This window comes from Plectropomus leopardus, chromosome 9 (assembly GCF_026936395.1).
Source record: "Plectropomus leopardus strain MGB_pleo_1.0 chromosome 9, ASM2693639v1, whole genome shotgun sequence".
In the NCBI taxonomy this organism is placed as follows: domain Eukaryota; kingdom Metazoa; phylum Chordata; class Actinopteri; order Perciformes; family Serranidae; genus Plectropomus; species Plectropomus leopardus.
This window is the reverse complement of record NC_142184.1, coordinates 26,272,646-26,299,662: the sequence shown is the minus strand read 5'-3', so window position 1 is coordinate 26,299,662 and position 27,017 is coordinate 26,272,646. Positions and strand designations below refer to the sequence as shown.

Sequence of the window (27,017 nt, the reverse complement as noted above, 5' to 3'; positions counted from 1 at the left end):
ATGTTGAGGAGAACAAACATACACAGTAGGTCGAATGGAAGTAATCATTACTAAACAGGATGGAAGCACGTCTCTAATATAGCCAGTTTGGCCCTGAAAAAAGAGCATCACTAGAAGGATGCAGTGAACACCAAAAAGGTCTGTATATTGACTCCTAAATTGGTTTATCGACAACGTCTGTATAGGGCATAGTCAAATTCTTCAAAAGTCGTGTACACATATCCCAAAATACATTGAATGCCAGTCTGTTCACATTTCAAACTCATAAAATACTGGTGCTTTGACAGTACTTTTGCATAAAGCCACTTTTCACATCTGCATGAATCAAGGCTGGACAATGTCAGGTTGAAACACTGCCCGCAATAACAAAATATAAGGGGCAAGGTGCCTATAGGGCAGGTGGGAAGGGCGGGCGGATGGTAGCACAGTAGCAGTATCCCGGAATGTGAAGAGCAGATGCAGAAGGATACCTATTGTGTAATATTTGGACACAGAAGTCCAATACAAAGTGGCAATATGTGATGACTTGGGATGAGAATGTGCATGCTGGCCTCTTTGCTGGAAGAGGCTAATTGAGGGCAGACTTAGACTGACACAATGGTGAATTCTCTGTAGCCTACCTCCAGCCTGTTCATCTCTCATCCATTGGCAGCTATACATTTGTCGACCATGTCCTTCAAAGGAGGTGGCTTCCAAAATATGAACACAGCTATAACACCTACGCCTATGGCAGAGAGAATGAAGCTGAAGGCTGGTGGACTCCACGGTTACATACCAGAACACATCTTGAGATGTTGAAATGACTATTTGAAGCCAATATTTTGCTCAGGGATTCTCTTCCAACAAAAACACTCTGTTTCCACAGCTCTGTTAATAGGTGCAGTTTTTAAAGTCAGTATGCCGTCATTAACTTCAATGAAGCATGACCACCTAACACTGAAGCACTATTTTCCTTTAATGCCAGGTGTTTTGTTTAAAGTTGCCTTCAAAACTGATTCGTTCCTGCATTAATATTAGTATAATACACCCCCACAGTTGAAATACTTCCTTTAATTCTTATTACCTGATTAACCTATTCTGGGCCTAGCCTTTAGTTTAAGAAGAAAGCTTCCAGTCTTACTGTATTTTTCTGTTGAGCCCTAGAAGTAGAAGGTAGCAGAGCGTCTCAGCATCTGCCATTGTGCAGCTATGCTTGGGTAAGTGTTACTGTGGCATCTGAGTAGTTTCTAACAGTATATCCTCTGGAATAATTTGCCGCTAAAGAGGTATGTTTACATAATGAACTTAACTGTTATGTTTTTGCAAGACTGACGTAATCCAACACGAGAATGTGTGTCTTTGTGGTACGTGATGTTTTGCATTGCATTATAGATACTAAGCTTTACATAACACATGTGGATAAGTTAATCATCTTACGAGACTAATAGCCTTTATTCTGATTACGCCATATGTAGAAAAAAGAGAAGAAACAATTTTGTCTAATGAAATGTGAATGGAGCTTGCTAATATCTCAAATTACCTAATTTTTAGACTTGGTTGATGTTCCCTATTAATCAAATTAACACATATTTACTTAGGTCTAAGCTTAGGTCTAGAGTTGAAGAGTTATGGGATTTGTTTTTTTTAAATATTAAAATAGACTCCCTTAAAAGTTAGTTCAGGTATGATAATCTGAATTTCCATCACATATTCTGAAAGTAGTGACCTACACAGTTAGGCCTAAATAAGTCTTAAACAAGTACATTAATTCATGTGTCATGTGAGCATTTGCCTGCTCTTCTGTTTACAAAACATTAAACATGACAAAAACAATCACTTCATGAAAACAGTGAGCTCTGACTATAGGAAACAACACAGCACATTTAGGGGTTTGTATTCTGTATAAGTAATATTCTCTATTACTAAATGTATGAGGTTAATATGATATTGATATGTTTGTCTCAAGTTGATCTGCATGATCAAGCCAAAGTCCAAACCTTCCTGCAACTAGAGTCACAGACGGACCCTTTCTATTGACATTATACAAAACATTGCAGAAGACAATATAATATATCATATTTTTTATGACATGAAATAATTTTGATGCAGATATATTTACTTTTTCGACATAGTTAAATTACTTTACTCATTGTATTGTAGGCCTGCTGTAGGCTACAATGCAAAGATGACTACATTTTAGAATTTCACTTTCATCTTTTGTTTTCTCTTCTATAATTTTTTTTTGGAATACCTTAATTGAATAAGACCACAGGGGGAGACTCCAACATGGGAGACACCAAGTCTGATTGTGGTCACACAACAATCTAAAGATCATTTCGGTTCATTGACTTGCAATAAAACAAAGATTCACTAAGACGCTATTAGGAAACTGAGCCCTCATCTGTTTCAAAAGCACAGAGGCTTTGGCTTAGACAAAAGCCTTTGTCAGGATCACAGCGCTCTCTCTGCAGTCTGCAGAGACATCAGACTGGTTTATGACAGACAGGTCAGCAGGGGGCCGGGCAATGGGGCTGAAAACATACCGACAAGCACACACACAAACACACCAATAGCTTCAATTGTGCCAATGCCCATGTGCACAAGAGTGTTTAAAGCACTGAAGGCAAGGGTGTATTGTGGGTAGAAATGCAGGCAAATGTAGAGGCAACACCCACACATACTCCAGTGAACCCCCAATGTGAGACCCATGACCTCTCTGTATGGGCACCCTACTCTGGTGAGAGTGAGTATGTAGGTGTGTGTGAGTGTGTGTGTCAGGGTTGCCAGGCAAATCACTGCACCGGCAACTGGAATGAAGAGTGAAGGAATAGGGCAAGAGTGGAAAAGATGGACACACTCACAATTGCGATTGTAACGGTGTTAAAATCACTGTACATCGATTGAGGGTTTGAGCCTAAAATTTAAAAAGTTAATGAAACACTACAGTTATGCAATGTGCTGGATTTAAAGGGAGGTGGGCAGAATGGTGGACATACCAAATGCAGAACTGTGACACCCGAGTCTTGGATTCGCATCCAGACTCCTTCTGTTGTTAAGTTGTTGTTTACAAAAGTACTTTAGTTAAGGTAAGGGAAAGATTGTGATGTTGGCTAAATATGGGACTAATAAAAAAGGTTAAAAAAAAAGAATTAAAAAAAATAATGCTGTAATCAGTATGGGTGGAGTCACTGTTTAATTTATTGCAAGGCTGCCTATTTTGCTGGAAAACAAATGAAATACCTTGTCAATAAACATGTTGCTGATATGTTTAGTATCAACCATAGACAGTATATAGTATAGTAAATTTAAACAGTTGAGTTATTTAAAAAAAAGAAATCAACCTCTACATAGTTCTCATAAATGTTGAAATTAGCTATCATGACCAAAACCATTTTTTGTACCAGGGTGTAAACCTCTTAATTTCTGCTGTAATGTTGGACATTTTAACATGGGTGTCTAAAGGAATTCACTCAGTTTTAAAGCCAGTCTCAAATGACCATTTGAGGAACTGCAGTTTTTGGCTTAATTTTTTAGCCTCAGAGATTGGTATCAAAACATCCTCATACAACAATTCAAATCGTATCCTCTGAATTTGCGCCCGAGGGATAACATTATGCATTTAATTTTAAGTTACTAAGGGATAAGTTTAGTCAAGTAAAGTTACTATGAATACCTGTGTAAATGCTGGTTTCCTGTAGAAAGTTGTGAGGGTTAGTCCCGTGTTTTGTGAGCAGTTTACCACCCCAACCAACCTCCTTATGGGACCTCTTCCCTCTTTACTTTTGTCATTTGCATTGGCCCCCTGATCACAGCCCTCCCAAATATCTAAGTTATGCATGAATTACCGGCTCATGGTTACATGCGATAAGATTGAATTTTGGTGCATTACTCTTTACAGAAAAACGTATTAAAAGTTCATGATAACATCCTGTCAGTCTCAACATTTTTGTGCCAGGTACCTTAATTAGCAACATTTCTTTGTTATGTTAACAGAAAAAAAAATTCTCTCTTCATAATGCTTCCCTCAAACATAAAGGCTGTTTTAGACTGGTTGTATATGAATATAATTTCAAGGAGACAGGGCTGCATTTTGTTTATCAACTCATCATTTCATGTTACCCTCCACCCAGTCTGGGTGTTAGGAACATCGTGAGCATATCAGTGGACAGGAGTGGATTATGCTGCAGGAGTTATTTGATCAGTTGAATGGATGCTTTGATACTTTCTTTCCCTCGTGAAAACATGTCATCAAAGGAATACATTGTAGCTGAGTGCAGTGAAGCAAACAACAGCAAATGTTATCCATAAGAACAACAAAAAAAGAAAACTTTCACAGCCACCTATCAAGTCTATATGGGTAAGTGTTAAATATACAATTGAAATCTTTCTGAAAAAATATCACTTTAAATCCAACCATGTGAATTCTTAGAATTAAAAAATTAAGTTAAACTTTAAGATCCCTCCTGGACCTTAAATTGCTCAAACTTGGGTATTATGTTTGAGAAGTGACATTATTGATGTCTTCGTATTTTTTTGTAAACTTTAAATCTTTACATTATTATAGTTTTTTCCTTGCTTTCAGGACTTTGATACATTCATGTATTCAGATGCTGCTATCATGGATAGCTGACCCATACTTCAACTCTGATAAGTGCACTGGATGATGTAAACCCTCATATGTTATAAATGTGTGCCAATTACCCTTTTACTGTATTTACAGTAGCTTATCAGTCTACATGCCGTCCACACCAGCATACAGTCACTCTGTAGTGTCTGCAAATCTTTCTCTCTGTTTTTGTTTGCAGTGATCTTTATCCAAACTGCTCTGTTATCTAAATACAGAAATAAACTGTGCGTCAAAGCTGTTTTTTGAGGCAAGTCATGTGTCTGTCAGAGTAAAGTTCAAGACAAGCCTCAAGTCAAGTCACGTCTCACAGCAGTTAACCCAAATCTCAAGCCTCATTTTTGTGGCTTGAGGCTTCGGTCTACAAACTGTGCAACCACCGTGATCTTGGGTCATACCTGTTAACCTGTGCAATATCAGTTTGGAGGCGTGTCATGTAAGTAATGCTAAGTAAGTAGAAACACATTAGTCATGTGCCATCAAATGTAACCCAAAATTGTACTACATTTCCAGAAAACTGGCCAAAATTAGGGTGCTGGGTGCATATATTCCAGTCAGATGCCTTTAATCCATCATAGAGGAACAGGGCACAACAGGATGAGGTAATTAAACAGGTGTGAGTCAGGGTGGATAACAATGTGTGAAACATGATGGAGATATGGCATTTTCATTTGTCTCATGTATTGATTTTAGGATAGTTAGTTTTCTCGTCACAGATCTGACATTTTCAGTGGATGATAAACTAAAATACTGTATGTATGTCATGATTTCTTTGCCAAGTCAGTTTAATTGCAATTCATTGTATGTTAATTCTTACAATATGCCAAGTTTTTCATCTCAGGCAAGCAAAGCAAGCAATCAAATTGCTAACAGATTTTTGAGGCAGGAATTCTTTAATTGAAATAGCTCTAAATCTGCAAACAGTATTTTGAAGTGTCTACTAGGACTATGGCTGGATTACTGAATGGATGTATTGGGCGCAAGCTTAGGATCCCAAAGTGTCAGGGACTCCCATAACTTTCACTTGCAAAATGTCAAGTAAAAGAACACATACTGACCAGGATGAGAGTAAAATTGACCACAAAAAGGTGGAACAACAGAGAGACAAAAAAAGTGACCAAGAAACACAAATGTACCTAAAATTGACTTTAAAAGAAACACAAAGCAACAACAAAGACATGGAGAGGTACTAAGAAAGTCACAAAATTACTGCAAAGACTCACAAAATGATGGAATAAGACACAAATATACCTCAGAAAGACACAAAATGTCCTCAAAGAGACACAAAAGAACTTTAAGGACACACAAAATTACCACAAAGAGACACAACACCAAAAGGATATGTTGGCAACTACAAAGAGATGCAAAATAACTAACAGAGGCAAAGCCAGCACAATGTGTGTTTGCTTCTATGTAGTTGAGGTGGTGGGGCCTTTTGCATGTCTGTGCACAGGGGCCCATCATCTCTTAATCCGCCCATGTGCACCAGTGTGTTGAACTAACAAAGATTACTCATGTTTCTCTCACAATTGTCAACTTTCATCCCAAAATAACACAGTAAATAGAGACCTTTCAGACTTACCCAAGTCAAAGTCACCAGTCTGTTTTGTGGAAGGAGTCACTGCTGCTGCATTGAAGTCTAATATTAAAGTTTACTTAAGTTCAATTCAGTTTACTTAATGTTAATCAACATCACTGAAGTTTTATGCAAGTATGCAAATATACAGTAGCACACACATGCATACACATATTGAGACTAACACACTGTCCCTGCCCCTTTCCACTCCCCTCCTCTCACCTCCCACCCTCCCTCCTCTCTCCAACCCCACCCTCCCTCCCTCCCTTTTTCTCTTCCTCTCCCTCTCTTTCTCTCTCCCCTCTTGAATTAAGTCCATTATTCCTGCCTGCTCTCCCTCTGAGCACTTCTACTCCGCTCAGCTCCTGTGAAAACTGTGTGTGTGTGCGTGAATGTGTGTGTGTGAACTCCTCGCGTGTGTGTGTTAAGAAGAGTTTTATGTGTGTGCATAGGGGATGTGTGTTTTTCTAAGTGGAGCTGGAGAGCAGCCGTTCATCAGTAGAGTTGACTGCAGACAGGGGAATACTCAGATCTCACTGCGCTGCTTTTTAACTCACACACCGGCTGCTTTTTTGGGACTTTTTTAAGACTCACTGGACTTTTTGCACCAAAGTGGGACTCTGTCGCTGCTCTCTTTCTGCCCTCCAGGCACCATTCTCATCACTGGAATTACAGAAGTTTTTTTCACCACTTCTTTTTAATATAATTTTGTTTATTTCTGAATAGAATTTTTTCAGACCTGCCTCATACTTTTTAAAACCTTTTTTAATCAATTCATGGACTTCACTTTTCTGTGCATTCTCATTGAATTTAGACATGCTCAAGCCTGAGAATGGGTGCTTTGCAAGCACATAACAAGAGCTCAGTGAGTTTGTGTAGGTGTGTATACGGCACTCTCTATACTGTGAGCATATAATCAAAAGGGTTTGTCTCACAGGGGCATGTTTGTTTCCCTTTTTATTGCAATGGAAAGACTATGAGAGGTTAAACAGGATAAAGCAGAGCAGTAACTATGGAAACGGTCATTGCTGTCAGAGGCATGTCGGGCTCAGGTGGACGCTGATCCCGTCTTGGAATGTTCTGAACTCTTTCGGAATTTGGTTCCTCTTGAAACGAATGGACAGGTGAGTTCATTTTGAGTTTAGTCCAGTCAGGAGCATTCAGGGTCACTGCTTACATTGGCATGTTTTCATCATTTCAAGTTATAATCAAGATATTGATGCAGCAGACACAGAATTTGGGCTTTTCTGACAATACTATGATCAATTTTGTGGTATACACTTAAATTACACAGTTGTATCAGTGTGTGCTTCAAAAGCATTTAATCACAAACTGACTTCAGTGCTGTCATGATGAAATACTGTTCATGTTTTACTCAGCCTGTTGTGTTTGCACCCTAATGTTGTACTGCATTCCTCCTCCTGAGCTATTAAAATCCCAAGTATCTTTTTCCAAGTCACCCTGATGACATGTGGGCACCTTCCTCCGAGAACTGCTTTGAAATCTGCTCTGTAGTTTCATTTAGGGGAGTAGAGTGAGTTGTCTTCCCTCGGAGAGCTGTTTGGAGCAGCTCCAGTCAGGAGACTAGAGGCGGCTCTGTAAGGTCCTGACTTACTGCTGCTCCAGGGTTTAACATGGCCAAATGGCCGGCTACCAGCTACCAGCAGGCTGCCCTCGCCTTGATGGCTCCTTCATTGTCCCTTTTTTTCAGAGCATGTTACAACAGATGATAGGTTTAAGCCTTCTTGTGGCCACAGCGAGGCAGTTGTAATGTATCAGGCTGTGCAGGCTAAACCAATAAAATATTTAAAAGATATGAATAATCATGACAGCTTAGGTTTGGCAAGGTGCACAACTTTGGCATTTTGGACACCAGCCAAGCAGGTTGAGTTGACTCCATTTCTCCCATTCAAACTTTGACTAGTGAGAATAATTTAGCCAAACTGAACAAATGCTAGCCACGGGTTCGCAGGCTGGGAAACTTTCCTTCAATGATGCTGGGCCAGATGGCTGGGTACCAGCGACCAGCAGAGTGCTGTAGCCTCCCCGGCTCCTTCATTCACTCCTTGTCTTTTAGAACAACTAAGCTCTCTAGGCCTGGTTCGTCTCCCTTTCTCTTCCTCGCTTTGTTTTTCAGTATAAATCCCGTAAAGCATGGTAGTCACTTTTGGCTAATGGCTGCTTCACTTTAACAGTTGTGTGTGAAACCTCCATTTACCTTCCCTCTTAGCTCCGACTTTTAAAGTTCATTCATGGATCACATATGTCACAATTACAACATAGAACAGTGTTATCATACACTTCCCTTTTGGTTTGAAAGTGTTCTTTTTTCATCAACCTTTGTTTCTTTTCCAAGTTTTCCAGGAAAATGAGGCACTGCTTAGCTTTCTGCTCTGCAGGAGCAAAATTATCTCATGGCTCCAACCAATAACATTGTCAAATTTGTGGTCACTGTCAAACTCCCACTTTTTACAAGCTTGTTGAGCCTCTGCTCCCGCTAGAAATTGTTTGTTTGAGTCTGCAGCATGTTCATGTGAAACCACGCCACCCTGCATCACTTTCTCCTCTTCTCTTTCTTCTCTCTGCATATTTAAGGTTTTCTGCTTTCATGTTCTTTTTTGCTGGGATTGAAGCCATCAGACACACAAGCCGAGCAGAGTTTATCTGAGCTGAATCAAAAATGGCACAGCCACAACCCAGTAACCACAAGATGATGTTGGCTTTTTAATTTTCTGCAAACCATAAATGTGTTACATTAGCACATTTCATAGTTATCATATCAAGGTTTCTAAAGTGTTAAATATTTAAGCTGACTTTGTCATCTGAAGGTGGAGGGGATAGTGGATGGCGTGTCAACATAGACTGTGTAAATTATGGACATAGTCCCCCATTGGTTTGTGGCCCCTTGTCTTGAAGCCTCAAGTTTGGTATTTTGGCTGAATTTTTGGAGCCAGAAGTTACCATATTTGGACGAGACGTTCGAGCTGTGGAAGAGCAAGGGTTGGATCTGACTCATAAAATCTGGCAACGTCTCGGAGACGGCTTGTCACTCTAGTGGCCCCTCTCCTAAATATGCAAATATGCACTGCAATATGCAAGTGGATCTTCACAGAATGTAATTGGTAGAGTTATAAAAAAAATCCCCTCCCATACAGTTTTCATGAATATTGCAGTTAGCTCTGGAGACCAAAACTGTTTTTAGTACCGAGCAGTAAAAATGTATTTCTAATGTAAAGTTGGGCATTTTAACAGGGTTTTACTCGATTTTGGAGCCAGCTGCAAGTGGCCATTCGATGAACTGCATTTCATATGTGCACTTCCATATTGGCTTCATTTTTCAGCCCCAGAGGTTGTCACCCGCAAGATGCCTGCCACAATGCAGACCACTGTTGGAAACCAACAAACAATGAAACTAGTTGTGTTTAAGCAATTTATCACTGTTTTTCCACAGGGATAGTTGTGATTGTTTTTTATAGACACATTTCTGTTTTTATATATTGTGCTCACAAAAACATTTTTTTTAAGACAAAACGTGATCATTTCCTAAACATAACCAAGTGTTTTTGTGCCTAAATCAAACCTACTGGATTGTTAAAACATTTTAACATATCCACTATACAATAATGTACAAATGTATTATATTTGAGGGTTGAGCGATCGGGTTGACAACCAAGGTGAAATAGTGAGTTTAGAGGCGCATCTTTCGACATGCTGGCTGCACTTGTACTTCTGTGCTGTACTTGTGAAGACACTGTGTTACATTCAGTCCCTGGATGCATTCCCTAAGCTTAACCATCACAATTACATAATGAACACAACCCCTCTCTTAGTTGTTATTTCCAACCTCAACCCCTAAAACCAAGTCTTAGCACTGAGATAAATGGTTAACCTTGTGGGGATCAGATCAAAAATTGTCCCCAGATGAAAGGCTAGTCTTGGAAATGTTATGAACACGCAGCATGCACGCACACGTCATTCCTCCGTAGCCTTCGCATATCAGATTTAAGGCAAATTTATGAGCCTGATTTAGCACAGAAGTAAATGCAGCAAAAAATGCCAAAATCAAAACAGTTAGTGGCCTGAAACTTGTGCATGCAACTCCAATGCATTTCAGATGTGTTTTATAAGCAGCAAAATGACACAGCTCTATAAGAATGTCATCAATTTAACTCTTTGTTTTGTGCTGACTAGGGTCAAAATCAGACACATTTCATCATTTTTGGGAATATTTCTCTCAGGTTATTAAACTCACCCCCACCACCCCCTCTTGCTCAACCACCCTGCTTCCTCCCTTCTCTCCTCCCTTCTGTTTCCCCCTGCTCCTCTTCATCACTTTTCTGCCCTCTGCTAAAAATATTCTCCATAATTTGCCTGATCTTCCACCTTCTCTTCCCCTCATTAAACAAGCTGGTGCTAAAGCCACCAGAAACCTGCTGTTTTAGTAATTTTGCTCTGTAAAGCTGCTCCCTCCTTCTCACCCTCTCCGTCTCATTCTTACTCTTCCTCCCTCCATCCATCCCTCCTTCCTTTCATTTCTCCCTCGCAGGGAGGCTTAGACTTGTTGGTCACAGGCCAGGGAAACTCTTTTCTCCCTGCAGGAGAAACAATTGGCTCCTTTCTCTCCGTCACCTCTCGCTGCGCTTATTTTCTCCTCCATCCCTCCTTCTCTTCATCAATTTTTTTTTCCGTGGGACAGGATTGAAGCGTTGTAACGTCTGCATCTTGTTCTGTCCTTTCTCCTCTCTCAACTTCTTGCTTCCCCCTTCTACTACTTTCCCTTTATCCAGCCATCTTCTCCCCTCACATACAGTTCTCCTCCTTTACTCTCTTATCCACTCACCCTTTCTTCCAGCTCTATTACAATTTGTCTTCCAACTTTCACCCCATCACACATTTTCCTTCTCCATCTCTGCCTCACTATTTCTTTGCCTTCCCTTTTCCTTCTCCTAGGATAAGGTTTGGGTTAAAATGCAATGCTTTTAATGAGCACTACAAGGGAGTGTCAAAAAACCCTATAAAGTTACTTATTATTAAACCTCAGGTTGGTTAATTCAAAGCCCCTTGTAAAACTATTAAAAAAATGCATTTTTCTTTTTTAGGAGTCAAATTAGATAAGATTGAAGGATTAAAAGTAACAGCGACCAAGGTGAGGCAGCTGGAGTTTAAGTTCTTATTCAAATTGTAAAAGCTTCCACAGTCTCTCACCTGGCTGTTAAAAATGATGGTGGGGAATAATATGACTCTTTCTTCTTCTCTCTCTCACTCTCACTTTACCCTTCTTCCCACCTCCAAAGACCTTCCTATTCCTCCATGACCTCTAATTATGTATCCTTTCTATCTTCATATCTTCTCATCTTAATAGCTTTATTCGTCATGGCCTTTTCATGCCCCATCCTATGTGTCCTACTCCTGTTGTTTCAACTCTGAGTGTCTCTTCCTCTACCCATCCCCTTTTCTGTAACCTGTCAGGGCTACAGGTTTAACTGCTGATATCCATTCATTCATTATTTTTGCTGTACTGTGGAGTTGCACTTTAACCTCACTATGAAAAGCCCGTCTCACCCTGGAGGCTGGCTGCTTTGTCTGCCTGTGTCTATTTAGGCTGGTTTTTGACAGGACGCCCACCACCCCCCACCCACCCCCCTAAAGAATCTTTCTCTGTGTCTTTCTCTTTATTTTTAATCCACTCCCTCTTGGCATGCCGCTGCTCCGTGTCTATTGAAGCTGAACTGAATGCAAGTGTCAGCGGGCCCAGTGGCTTTTTTATTAAGATGCATTATGGAGCATGCAAGCAGTTTGTATATGTGTGTGTGTGCGTGTGTGTGTGTGTATGTGTTTGCAGTTCTAAGTGCTGAGATGCAGGAGTTTCTGGCTCCTGCACGTGTGCACATATAAATGTGCATGAGTGTGTGTAAGTGTCTGCTCTGGGATGAGAGGAGGATGTGTGAGGAACAATGATGCTCTCTTCAACTCATGATGGCAGATTTGGAAGACACACACAAATGCTGGCACACATACACACAACTCTGGGAGACTCGGAGGAACAATGGGAACGGCCGTTCCTTTTATAGCAGTCGACAGGAGTGTAAGGGCTTCACTGCTGCCCCTGTCACTCCCAGGGACTGTGACATGAATTGTATGTGTGTGTGCGTGTGTTTGTGTGTGTTTGTTAGTGTGTCATCGAGCTGCAGCTGACGAGGGCGCTGACGTCCTTCTCCTGGAAATACTGCAGCGTCTTTACAGCTCGGCACAGGACCTTGAAGACGCTAACAGTCTCACTGGCTTTTTATTCTCCCTTACAAACACACACAGATAATTTATAAATACATTTTACACACAGAATCACCTCCTTGATATTGGCTGAGAGAAATGTGATGTTTTCTGCTTCACACCTGAACTCATAAGACCAAAGCTATAAAAGTATCCCAGACTTTTTGCACCTCACAATACCTTTTTGTGCACTACTGAAACAGGGAATTGCAGCAGAATATGGCAGGTTGTGTGCTGTTCAAAGCTTGTATATGTGCTTTTGTTCTTTTGTGTGTGTGTGTGTGTATCTCTGTGTGTGTTTACATACTGCAGGGTATGTGGGAGTTTATGTTCCTGCTCAGCTCTGTCCTGTTGTGTTGTGGCCTGGGAGCTGTGAGCTTATGAGAGCTCTCCTGTCTCCACGCCTTAGTAGCTCCATTATTCATAAAACTCTGTGCCAACAGCCTGGACGATTCTGTGTGTGTAGAGTTTGTGTGTATATCTTCATCTTTGTTGGTGTATGTGTGTGTGTGTTAGTGATTCAGCATGCTTTAAAGACAGTTGAGATGATGATAGTGAGTCAAAAAAAAAAGTCACCCTGTTTACATGGTTTCAAACACAAACATTTCGCAAAAAGGAGGCTCATACAAAAATTGCTGGGTCATGATGACTTTTCGTGGGCATACGTACAAACAGTGCATGAGAACAGCCTGAGACTGGAAAAGTCCATCAAACTGCAACTCCTGTCAGCAACAACCTGTTTATATTGGTTGTCAAATACTGAGGTTTTGACATGCTCCTTGGCATCTGACACCAACCCAGAAGGCACCCTTTAGTGTCTGCATAAGACGCACAGCAGTCTGTAGGTGAAACAAGCTGCATATGTGGTTAAAACTGTGAAATTGTCTCAATTAGCTTTTGGCAACAAAACTACTTAATTAGGTTTAGAAAAGATCATGACTTGGGTTAACATAAGTACGTTTATTACAGGGTAAGGGTTAGACATAATGTGATGTACATATGTAATGTGATGTAACCTCTGGGGCTAAAAAATGAAGCCATCTCAGAGGTGCCAGGAACTGCTGTTCGAACGGCCACTTGAGGCTGGCTCCTGAAGTTAAAAGTTCCATAAAGGTAATCACAACAGACCACCATGTTTTTTTTTTTAAAAAAAGGTCTCTATAGCTGATTTCAGCATTCATGACAATTGTACAGGTGGTGAAAACTCACCAATTTACATTTTAATAAGGCTTGAAGTTATGCATTATTACGGGTGTGGCCGTTATGAGTGACAGGCTGTCTGCGAGGTATCACCACAGTCAGTGAGTCAGATCAGTATCATAACAGTATAAACCTCTCATTTAAATATGTCAATCTCTGTCTCCAAAAAAAAACCCCAAGATGATGACAGCCGAAATGCTGAACTTAAGGCTTCTAACTTTAGTCCACAAACCCATGGTTGACATAATGGTAACTATGTCAGTTACTTTATACACTCTATGGAAGTGATGTATGCTTGTCATTAAGGTAACGTTTCGATAAAGTAAGTCAACATTGACTTTTATTTTCATATGGCACACAAACAGTGGTCTCCTGAGTAAAAGTTCTGTGTTTGTCCAACCAATCCCCCATCCAGACCACCTCTCAATGCAGATTTTTTGAAAGATTTAGTTGAAAGCCCACTGTGTCTCTTACAGACACTATAGGGTGCCTTGTTCATCCATACCAGATGCCAAAGGGCATTGGTTTTTGATTATCTGGGAGTGTTAACAGGCTGTCACCAACAAATTTAAATCAAGAATTCCCTCAGTTTCTGCATGAACATATGCATGATTAACCACCACTCCACATGCACACATGCATTTTATTACGATAAACAAAGCAAATCTGTGGCATTTTTAATGACCCACTTGTAGTTATTCTCATTAGACAGAAGTTCTTTAAAATATCCTCGAATCTTACGCATCACAAGCTTAGTTGGGATAATAGCAGCTGGGTGCAGGCTGTGTTCTGTCACCAGGAGTCAAAATGCAACTTGGTTCAGCCCATATATGGCTACAAAATTGGAAAAGTCTTATGGTTGCAGAGTGGACAATTTTGTCCACATGGCTTTCCTTAAGAATTACAAAGCGCCTCATTACTTAAGAACCACAAGAAATATAAAGAAAGACAACAACTGTTATTCAATTATACCAGATATTGCCCCAGTCATTGACAGACTGATCCAGTCTGATGGACAGTGATACAGGTTATTGTTAGGAGAAGAAGCAAAGACTGAAAGTGAAAAGGGAAAAGCAAACTGTCTGCTGTTACTGACTGAGCGCCAACTGTGAGGTGTAATATAATAAAGGGGACTGTTTCTACTGAAAGGCTTTATTGTCACGGCCGACCACAGAGTCCAAAGTACTGAAAGAGAGGTGTGTGTTAGCGTGTGTCTGTCCCGTGCGCACTTTTAACTACACAACATTCATATACGTGTAGGCTTAGAAACCAGTGACCTCATTCCTGCTCCTGCTGCGGTAGAGTTGTGGTTTACAACAACACACTCACAACTGAGGCACAAAGTTATTGGGGATTTTTCCGAAACAATAACATATCTGTCACTTTAAATCTGACTCCTGTTCTCAAATAACTTTTTAGAGGTTCTTTTTCTATACTCTGACCATGCTCAATTGACTCCAAGTCCCCATACACTCCAACTGAGATTATAGAAGACGTGTAAACAAGATTATAAAAAACAACATTTTGAAGTTTTGGATAATGTATAATGTTTTTGATCTACTACTGTGTAATTCAATGTTGACACCAATCCCATTACAAAGGCAAACTTTGCTTTGTGTTGCTTGGACTTTCTGTTGAGCACCGATGTTTTCATCCATTCAAACATCCATCCACGTCACTGTCGGCTCATTAGTGCTCCGCAATGAAGAGATCTCATCTGGTGACACCGTCTGCCAGTGTGGAGAGTGGGAGAGAGCGCAAGAGGGGGATGCCACTTTGAATTGGCAGAGCCACAGACATGGGGAGATTGTGCTTGGCTTGGCAGTGGACATGGCATATCTCTATCACACACGCACACACACACACACACACACACACACACACGCACACACACACACACACACACACACACACAGTCTTCATCCTCATGGTCAGTGTGTGTGTTTTGGATACTGTCCCTGAGCCTTTCTGTAATGTGAAGAGATTATAGTGGTGTTGCCATAATGGAGGCTGGCATTAACACCGCCTGGCAGGAGCATCAATCTGACCTGGACTAAATATACCTCAGACGCCAGGCCTTGTGTATGTGTGTGTGTGTGTGCGAGCGCGCAGGGGCATCCCTGGCACATGGAAACGTATGCTAGTAGTGTCCATTTCTAAATCCTCTCCCTTTCTGTCTCTATTTTTAGGTTTCTATGCCCATGTGTGATGTTTTTGCCCACTCTTGGATGTGAGAGTTGAACTCAGACGTCCTTCATGAGAAGAGTGGCAAATCTGCCAAGGGAGACTTCGGAAACCAAGGAGGGCATTATAAAAATTGCGTTGAATATCAAGGAAGCCTGGAAAAGACTGAAGCTCTGCTAAAGCAAACAGCAAGAGGGAGAATCTGTTCTGGGCTTGCAGAGCTGAGCTGGTCCTTAATCCTTGCCAAACAGGACTAAGCCCAAACCAGAACAAAGACAGGTGGATTGCGTCTAATATACAGAATCAGAGCCAGACTCTAAGAAAAGAAAATAAGAAGAACCTAGGTGGAATCTAGGCCAAAATCCAGCTGACAACTACAATAAGGTCACTTTGCAGACCGAAACCTTGGAGTTGAAAGGAAGGAAGTCATTCTAAACGTGCCAAGATGATGACCATGATGATGATGATGGCGGCCATGATGGTCACCTGCAGCTCTCTGTTCCTGCTCGGTCTGGCCGCCGCCCATGCTTCCTCCAGCACCATGACCCGCACTTCCTCTACATCTTCATCCTCCTCTTCCTCCCCCTCCTCCTCCTCCTCCTCTTCCTCCTCCTCACCACGCATGAAGCTCTCATACAAAGGTAAGAACCAAAGCATTGAGGCTGAGCGTTTGGGGGTTTGGTCATGTGAGTCTTTGTCTCTTCCTCTGCACAAGTATCTCACTCTGTGTACAGTACGTGTACATAAACACTTTCTCTGTTTCATGTGAGATTCTGCCATATCCCTTTTCAAAGTAAATAGTCCTGAACAGCAGCCAGCTGTAATTTGTGGTTGCTGTGATTCGCGCATACACACATGCACACACACAGCTTAAACACACAGTAGCACGGTTTTGTGTTTCATCTTGAGCATTGTAAGTTAGAAAAAGGCAGCTCAGTGCCCAACACAACCACATAAACCAAGGATGTGTTCCATCATTGAAAGCTGACAATTATAGCCTGAACTAACTCACCAAGGACGTGAGGCTGCTGAAGGCCGTCTGCCCGGCTAAGATACAATATGTGTTCTCTTTAATTTAGACTGAAGGTAACATGTAGCACTCAGGATGTAAAGTCAGCAGAATTATTTAGTTTTAGTTGACACATGAAGGACTGAATTTATTTCTAATGATCTCATGTATCAGTGAAATTACTTTTTATTTTATCTAAGTGACTTGTTACATAACCAGCATCACAGTCTGTTTATTCAAGCACCTTCATCATTTACACTATCAGGTCAAATACCAACAATTAGTCCTAAACGTCAACCTATCACGCTCTGGGTACCCCTCCAGCCTCAGTTGCAGAGATTCAGGGACAGCGTGTACTTGTTACACACATTATTTCTTTTCAAAATAACCTTCAGTTTTCACACGAGAGGAAAGCTCCACTCGTAAATGACTACAGTCTCTTTTTAAAATAAACTTAAACAGGTTAAACACTTAATTTTAAAGTTTACTTCCTTGGGTTAGGCAAGATAAGCACGCGGTTACCCAGAGGTAACTCTGCTCACAATGGGGTTTTTTGTCTCATCAGAAATAAAACAGTTTCTTATTTGGAGATAATTAAATTCTTATCTGCTTCTCATAACGCCTGACACATCACAAGTGCAGTTTGCTAGATATACTAGCACACTACATTGTCATTAAAATAACTCAACTGAATTTTTGTTTCGTCCAGGACACAAACGGTTGGCTACCAGGTGAAAGTCTTTAGTTTGTTTGACCTTAGTTTGATCCACCTTCACTCCTGCCAACCCTATGCAGACTTTCTCAGTTTTTATTTCGTGTTGGTATCTGACGCTAAGGGCTAGTAAGTAAACATCACTAATTCCTGAGTTGGAAGTGAGACTGCATTGGTTTATTTAAGAGTTTTCAGTTTTGTCTGACTAAAGAAATGCCATTTGTAATGAGCAAAGTAATAAGCAGGATAATGTGCAAGTAAGTGATCATCAAAATAACTCTTTGATGTGGTAAATTAAGTCCCAGAGGAACTCATTTTAGCTACCCTAGCAGGACAGATCAAGGATTGACAATTTAAGTGGTTAGTTGTCTGTCTGCTAGTATATGACATTCATATGTTAGCATTACAAACTAGAATAATGAACATAGTAACATGCTAAAATATCGTCTGTTGCATACTAAATGTTAGCTTGTCAGTGTAAATAATTCTATTAACACACTTCAGACAACAGGTGTCACCTTCGGTACAGTAGGTGTCTTCTTTGGGCCCCATTACCATCACAGCATGGTGGAACTGAAAATGGCACAGTAATAAAACGAGCAGTGGACCTACAGTCCCTGATGTCATGCAGGCGGTAGTTGGGTGGCGTCACGCTCTTAATAAAAGCTATAAATTCTCATTAGAACAATGGCAGACTAATAAAGCCATTTTAAAGTCTCAGCTGAGAAGCCCTTGGTCTAGTTTTCTTGAGCTCCTGGTTTAAGCACAGGCCAATAGGGGAGGATGCAGTCCCTTTATTTCTTCAGTTTCTTGGGCCAAGAACAGTTTTTTTTTTTCCACTGGCTTGGGGTAACTATTATAGCTTAAGTTTACAAATACAAGCTGAATTTTCCTGGGCACTTTTCCCCCAGAATCTCTCCTTGCCAGTTTGGAAACAGCAAGGACACTCAATTTTTCCATTGAAACTAATATAGTGTCATTACTGTCAGAGGAGTTTGTCCTGCCCGTTCACAAGTCACTGGCCCCGGGACACTGCCCAGAAATGTTAATCAAATGCTAAAATCTAATCTTCTGTATCAACCATATGACTTGTCGCAGCCCTGTGGCCAACTTACTGATTTGGATCTCGAGACTCTGATGACTCAAAGTTGTTTTGGTGTTAAAACTCTGATAACAAAGTCTTTTTTACGTCATTGTTAACAGTACTTGATATTTTATTCGTGGTGTACTGAAAAAGCAATAAGCATACAGATGATGGCTGTAAATTAGGTATTTGTTCTTATTTTGCCCAACTGTTGACAGCGCACTGTGAGTTGAAGTAGCTTGCTGTTTGCATATGCCAGGAGGAAGGCATGTTCAGCTCATATTGTTATCTTGCCTGAGTCACACCTAAATTGTCTTCAGAAACATGTTTCAGTGCACTGCTTAGTTATAATATGAGAGTTTGTGAACAGGAACTGGGTGATATACTGTTTCCTATATTGTGAAAAATGAAGGCTGAACAAAATTAAATTAAACAATTAAACGAAGCAGTGTTGATCATATATAAACCAAGATTCTATTGCTGCATTGCATTTTTTTCTCACTTCAAAATTTTTCACAGACATATTTTAGCTTTCTGTTTAACTATAACATGAGATTGTTTGTTACTAGTGCCAATTTCAAAAGTCTTTGCGTCTTTCGGGTTCATAGACAACCCAGTTTTGCAAGGAGACTGCCTTCCACTGGCAAAACACTTCTTTATGAGGTTCCACCTGTCTATAATCTCACATATCTCTGATTTCAGAGTTGCAGCAGTTTCATGGAGTACGGCGGTTCGAGCTTGAGCGTTCCTGCTGCTTCAGCGCTCTGCTTTTGGATGAAGAAAGAGGCCGCCTCTTCGTCGGGGCCAAGAACTTCCTGCTGTCGCTGTCATTAGATAATATCGCCAAGCAGGAACATAAGGTTGGTCAGAACCAAAGTACAACAAAACCCCCACAATAAAACAGAAACTATTTTTGTGGGACAAACAACATAAAATCTGGGGGTATGGAGGGTTGTTGATTACTTATGACTTGGCTATTACTTGCTGAGATTTCAACCCTTTTTAGACTTTGTTTTGATGAGCTGCTATGTCTTTAAAATTCTCATGAGCTCAGGGTGTTTGGTCTCCAAAAACAAAGGAGTATTATTCAATACTGAATGCTGCATTATCCATTGCAATACCCTATATAACCTAATCAAGAACTAAAGTACTTTTATTTGAACTGTGTTCTGATTAACCACCTTTGTGTCTGTTATTACAAAATTACTTTATTACTTAATTTGCCTTTACAACCATCTAGATCAAGGAGATTATATTGGCAAAGGATAGAAATCTGGGAGTGCTTTTTTATTTATAGCCACTGCCTTCTCTGACTCCTAAGTATTATTAGTTGCTGTTTGTCAAGCCACACATACTTTATGAGTTTGTTTTTAATGTGGACCCAAAGGCATGGAAGAAGGAGAAATATTCAAAACCATGGACACATTTTACCAACATGTTTCTTTTAGAACAACTGAATCATATTCTTGCACATATGAGACCACTCAAGTGAGCAGCTTCACATGTAAGAGGAGAAGAAAGAGAAATGTGTGATTAATAGAGAAAGGTAAAAAAAAATCAAAAAGGTAGACAAAGATAAAAAAAGAGCATTTTTCTAGTGATTAATATCTGAAGGACATAGTTTGATGGAAGCCTTTGCCTTTGGGGTAGATAATGGTCATAGCCAAGGCTCACTTACATGGACTACCATAAACACAATGGAATGGACAATATATATGTGCCCACTGGCAAAACATTTGTGCAGTCAAATGCATAGAGAGACACAAAAACATTGATACACTAACAAAATACAGCCCGCTATAAACATCTGTTCACAGCTGTTTGGAGTAAATTGCATGCTTGGTGTGTTAGATGTGAAGCTTCTGTTGGTTTTAGGTATAGGGGCGAGTTTGATTTATGACCTGGGTGTGCAGATTCACCATATCTAAAGCTGTTTTTCATCGTCCTCTACAATAAAAATGGAGGATGAGGATAGAGGGGAAAGTAGCAGATGGGAAAGGATGGAAGAGCGAGGATCATAAGGAAATGAAGTGAAGATGGTCAAAAGTGAGAGAGGCTAAAAGAAAGCCAGATGCTAAAGGGCATATTATTAATTTAGGGGGAACAAGGCTTCTTGTTAATGATGCTTCAAAGTTACATTTTCCAAAATTTGATGCAAGCAGGCCTAAAGTTAGGAAATTAATCCAGATAATGACTTCAGAGTTCAGCGACAGGATCATCTGACCTTTGCCTGTTGTGTTTCAGATCTATTGGCCTGCTCCCGTCGACTGGAGGGAGGAGTGTAACTGGGCTGGCAAGGATATCACTGTAAGTCAACCGCAATCAAGCATCATAGTTGTACTAGTGCCTTAAGTATTCTGAAACAGAAAATGTGGAGCTCACACTTTTTTTGTCCAAAGTAAAAAGAGTTATTTTGAACTTGTCAGGTAAACAGAGTGACTGTATAAACCATAATGCATTACATAACATCCTTTTTAAAAGCACTCCTACAAGGCTCCACGTGGAGGAGGTAAATGTCCATCCCTACCCAGCACAACACAATGCTACCTTTTAATCCACTGGAGTCATGGGAGTCATCACAAGACAGAAACACCACATTTAAACAAATAACACGTAATAATAGGTGTGACACTCCTACTTTGGACCTGCCCTGTGGTAAGATTGCTTCCTCAAAATCTGTTTGTTTAAAACGCTATCTGTATTCTGACTGATACTGAGCGAGTCAAAGAGATTTGTCTTTTCCACTGCAGTTTACAATCAGTGCCTTAGCAAGCATTCTGTGGCTTTATGCAGTAAACAAATTTCTTTAACGTCATGTACTGTAAATGAGAAGCTTCAGTTTTGTTTAGGAATTAGATAAACCCAGTTAGCACAGCTAGATTCCTAAGAAACCTGATTTCTTGGCCATGTATACACATTACATAGATTAGCCTAGAGTTTTTACACGTGAGCATGCACAACACAGAGGGGAAGTATTGCTCTGACAGCAATGCAACGGGATAGAAGGAAAGACTGGAAGTGGCACTTCAGTTTACAGTTTACCTAAAATTATGATTTCAACTGAAATTGACACTTTGTAGCTTCTTGAGGTCAATGATATGTCTGTCTCCTTAAGTCAGTGTCACAACTGAACCAACTTTTTCTCATTCCCAACTCATCAAATACTGATGTGTGGTGAGTAGCTCCTCAAGTCACAATATGGCACACGAGGTATCCCTTCTGCATTCCGTATTTATGCTCCTGAGTGTGATGGCTTCCTGGTCCTATGTTGCCCAGCTTAAAAAAATCTTAATATGACACATTAAGGACACTTTTCAAAGAGCTTAATGTTCTCAGCAATGTTTGTACCCTTAGTCAAATATTTAGTATGTATTTCCTTGGGTCACTATGTTGACCAGTAAACTGTAAAACTACAGTTTATACTTTTTAAAACCTATGCCCTCAGAATTGTAGGCAGGACAGTTTTTTTCTTTACTTTAGACATTAGTATCTCAACAGTGGCTGTACAGATTTTTACCTTTCAAACTGCATTAGAAACATCTATTTGTTTATAACCCTACTGTGTCTAAACATTTGTTAGGTTACATAAGATTTCAGTGTATCCTTAGACTTTCTTTAACAAGGAAGGCATGATTGAAGTTAAAACTGTCCTTTTCAGGACTAACACACTAACAACATTAAAGAAAATTATGATCCAACACACGTCACAAGATCAGAACCTTTAAAAATGCTAATTGTGAAATCATAAACCAAAGGTCACATGGTTTCCTGTGTGCTTGTCAATGCAGTGTGTGCAGGAAGGGACCCGGTTGGCAGTGTATGACAGCTACAGGTTGTTAGGATTAAAGTCAGTACTCTCGGGACTATTTCGTAGGCCACCCTGCTACCTCCCTCTGTGTTTTTATTGTCTGACAAAAAGTTAAAAAATCAAGAATTTCTATTTTGATCTGCAGAAGAAAAACATTTAGTTTCTAAGAATATTTCAAGTAAATACTGTATGTGATGATTATGTGTCTAAATGTGATGTATATGGATGAAGTCTGGGCAGATTAGGCTCTGCTTCACTGACCAACATGTAGAGGCCACCAAGAGCATATAGACCACCCAGGATTACATCACACACAATTAGCTTACTCATATATGTGTGTGTGTGGGTGTGTGTGTGTGTGCGTGTCTGTGTGTCTCAGCGTGTACATGTGTGTTTTAAACAGTAACTTCCCATCAATGTGTGCTGACATGCCACAAATCTGCCTATATATACTGTATTCATGTGTTTAACAGCGTGTGTATTCATTTGGTCATGTATGTTTAAGTGTCCTGTGTGTGTGCCGGTCAGTCTTTGTGTGTGTGTGTGTGTAAAACAAACCCTTCATCAGTGTGATTACACAGCTGTAGCAGACAGACAACGAGCTCTATTCATTCAAAACTCCAGGCTCCAGTTTCACCTGACCAGGAGTCTGTCTGTGTGTCTGCGCGCGCGTGTGTGTGTGTGTGTGTGTTCAGGTTTCTGTGTGTATGTGTGTTTGAAAAATAGAGTCACAGAGGAGACAGGGAGTTGTGGAGAGAATTAGTAAAATTGCTCCAGAGGAAGAAGTGAAGGGGAGGGTGGAGGGAGAAATAAGATAAGAAAATAAAAGAAAAATTGGGGGGATTTTGAAGACAAATGTTGCATTGAAAGGACTTTTCCCCTAGTCAGTTGTTATCCCTGCCTTTCTGGCCTTAAAATGTTATTTCTATTCTTTGTTAAACACTCACTCCCTTCTTTTTCCTTTTGACTTTTAGTATCTTTGTGAACACTCACCCACACACTGAGAACTGAACTGACCTCACACCGTTGACCCTAATTACAGAGAAGTGTGTTTCTCTGTGTGAGCAGGCCAACATCTCTCTCCCCCACTGGATCTCTTCTCTCCTACTTCCCTCTCTCTCTCAGTCCTCCCCTCTTCCCGTGCTCTCTCTGTATCTCATATTAGTTGCTCTCTGGGAACCAAAAGTTTCTCATGTTGTTTGCGACCCCCCTCACTTTGATCATCATTTCGATGTACTCATTAATGGAATTACACTACACTGTGATAACTTAATATCACAATATTAGTCTCTTTTAGAGTTGTCTTCATGACACAGGGATGATGCCTTAGTAAACACCACAGAGATTTAATCTGGGGTTGGTTGCTTCTACTTTGGTACTCCATTGAACAAGATTCGGAAGTGGGAAGCCAGTGAGGGATCTGAACACTGCAGTAATGAATGAATGATGTGTTTCAAATCATCTGAGATGTGGACTGTGCTTCAGCTGAAATCAGGCTAACTTCTGCTTGACCGGGTCAATATTGCGGGGGATAGCGTGAACTTTTGTGAGTTTACTCTTACTTTTTTGTCTTAGAACTATTTTGTGGTACTCGCTATATTCAGTTACTCACTACATGTGCTGCCAATTGTTTTAGACTCTAATGTCCACAATCTACTGTTTAAAAACAAATTTTATACAGATTTAAGCATAAGAGCCCAAGGCTTTTCCACAGCTGATCCCTTGGTAACCTCATGGTGATGACAAGAAGTCATTGCACACCCCTTTAAAACCATAGTTTTTCATTTTAACCCTTTTTTCTTCAGAGCCAGACTATAAGTTTCCCCTGTTTCCAGTCTTTAAATTGTGCTATGCTATGTTAAGCTAAGCATCTATTGGCTGTAGTTTCATATTTAATGGAAAATCATGAGTTTGGTTTCATTCTTCTTATCTTAGCAGAAAAGCAATATGTCAAACAGTTCCTTTGAGAGTAGAAAAAGTTTGCAGCATTTTCTGATATACAGGTTACATTCTTTTGTATAACATAAATTTGAATAAATTATCTACAATGCCAGCTATCTCAAAAATGAGTTTTTGAGCAGATTAGTTACACACTGTCACAGTAGCTTAACATACACACACAACATTTGGAGGACTTAACAAGTAGCCCACATAAAGACAAGTAATAAACACTCCATCACTCACACACGCCCATAGACCACAGAAAAGCCACCTAACATGCACACAGACACACTAACAAAAACACAGACACATGCACATAAACACAGTCAGACAGTGGCAGTAAACAGTTGACAGTTCACCCAGACACTCAGTCTGACTCAGCACTCTGTCTGTAGAGCTGGAGCCATATTTAAAACCTACAAACGTGATGGATTGTGTTTATGCTGTCATGTTAGCAACAGTTACGAGAAGATCACTGGTTAAATACCATTGAAAGACTGGGACATTGTAGAAAAAGAGGTTAATGTTTAGGTTGAGCAACAATGAATGCTTAAAGGCTTGAAACTTGCCTAAGAAACACCTGCACTGGTAATTTGTTGAAATTGCTTAAATTAACTAAAACCCTTCTTGACACATAAATTGTCTTTTTTCTTGTCAAGTCCTGTGCACAATGACCCTGTCACCAATGTTCATATGTCTAAGCAGCTTTACATTTTTACGCTCAGTTGCAAAGCAGGAATTGCTCAACAAGGGATACATGGATGGATGGGAGTCCAAAGCATTTGACACCAGTGCTTACTTTGTGTCCTGCCCTCTGCAGCAGTCAGTATTGGTTTCTCTTATGGTATGCAGATGATTGTTGCCTATCTTGAAAACAGGACTTAAAATGCTAACATGCTCAAAATGACAATGCTAACATGCATGTGTTATATAGTTTAGTGTGTAAGCATGTCAATAGCTGCTAATTAGTGTTAAATGCAGCTGTGGCTGATGGGAATATAATGTATATCAGGTTTGCAAGTCCAGTCATCAGAGTTATGTACATTCAAACTTCACAAAAGCGAGCTCAAGGTATATAGACATAAAAATAAGTTAGTTCATACAGTTTGATTTTGAACTAAATCTAAAAAAATTACCTACTTTTTGTTCATTTCTTCCATTTTTTTAACAGAAATCTTGTAATCATCATTTACTTGCATATTTCCCAAGCTTCAACTTAATGTGTTGTTTCAGATTTGTCACCAAAGTGACTGACTTTTAGACCCAGCGGGCACAATTTGCATAAAAAAGTGATTTTTTTTTTCTGCTGAAAACTGCAACTTACTGATTTGTTCTTAAAATTCCTTACAATATCCATATGCACAGGCTTCAGCAATAGTCTACAGATGAACTGTCTACCGCTATTGAGCTGTGCCGTGTCGGCATGCCTGGTGTCGTAAATACTCGGGTGCCATAAAATAAGTGTTTATAAATGTCAGTTCACCATTCACTAAAAAGTCCACTTTCAGAGCAATTTAACGTAATAGTGCCATTCATAAATCAGTGTTTGACGATTTTAAATTTTTGACCTGATGATGGTGGTTGCCAAACAATTCATCCTCAGGAGGACATTCATACTAAATTTTATGGTAATTGCATCCAACAGACATTTCCCTGAAACCCAAAAATTTCCTGCTCATGGTGGCAGAAAAGTGAGGGATCACAGAGTCTTGAGGATTTTTACCTCTGCAAACAAAGACTGCTGTACAAAATGTCAGTGCGATCTTCTTAATAGTTTCCAAGATATTTCTGACTTGACTATTGTAGCCAAATAACAAACAAACTTTCTCACTTATAGAGAAGAAGTCCCCTAGACCCATGTTCTCAACCCTTAACCACTAAATGAAGGAGCTTGGTGGCCATCAAATGTCTAAATGTGAAGCAGCATGTTCCTGAAAAACACCAAGCATAATTATTTGACTTTTGTGTAGAATTACTGATTAGATCAGTGTAGATCATCACTGTTAGATTCACTTTACACACACTTACTCAAACAATTGAAAAAAAAAATATAACACCACTATGCTTTGATAGGTTCCTTAGTGATATTATAGCTGTACAGTCTGTAGAAGGTCAGAATCCATAAATTAGTCTGTTAGAGGAATATGTCAGACAAATGCCAGTGCTGCTCTATTGTCTGTTCAGAAGAAGCAATCAAAGGCATTCCTGGGATATTACACTGTGCGTGTTCTGTGTGTCTAATGGCTGTCTACTGTGCGGCATCGTTTTGTGTGTTCAGTCAAAGGCTCTCAGCCATTAACTTTATTAAAGTTTGCTGGACCACTGGGACTCTTTGCTCTCAGACACAACCAAAGCAGAGAAAGATAAACAGTAGCTCTTTTTCTGTCTAAACTTTTATAATGAGGCTATAGAAATAGCTGAGAATGTGCATTCAGAGAGGTTGAAAAAATGTCGGCACCAGATAAATTTGAAAAAAAATGAGGGAGGCTGTTCTTCAATATAAGCAACTTTTGGTCAAATAAGATTATGACAAATAATATACACCCAGCCTATAAGTAATGACATTTAGTTTGACACTTAAAACTTGACGCAAGTTTGGCAGAAAAAATGCCTTAGACATCCAATTACTT

The 27,017-nt window shown here is 40.0% G+C and overlaps 1 protein-coding gene across 2 annotated transcripts in view; it reads left to right on the top strand.

The window, feature by feature from the left end:
• sema3b (sema domain, immunoglobulin domain (Ig), short basic domain, secreted, (semaphorin) 3B) overlaps positions 1–27,017 on the top strand; it is an 85,320-nt gene that overhangs the window by 40,653 nt on the left and 17,650 nt on the right. Inside the window, exons 1-4 of one of the 2 annotated variants that reach the window (XM_042491326.2) lie at positions 6,519–7,303; positions 15,839–16,474; positions 19,341–19,498; positions 20,883–20,945. In XM_042491326.2, coding sequence (XP_042347260.2) covers positions 16,279–16,474; positions 19,341–19,498; positions 20,883–20,945 — 417 coding nt within the window. In that variant the 5' untranslated portion in view covers positions 6,519–7,303; positions 15,839–16,278. Of the gene's footprint in view, positions 1–6,518; positions 7,304–15,838; positions 16,475–19,340; positions 19,499–20,882; positions 20,946–27,017 lie in introns of those variants that run through there. The other variant, XM_088082402.1, reaches the window with a different exon arrangement.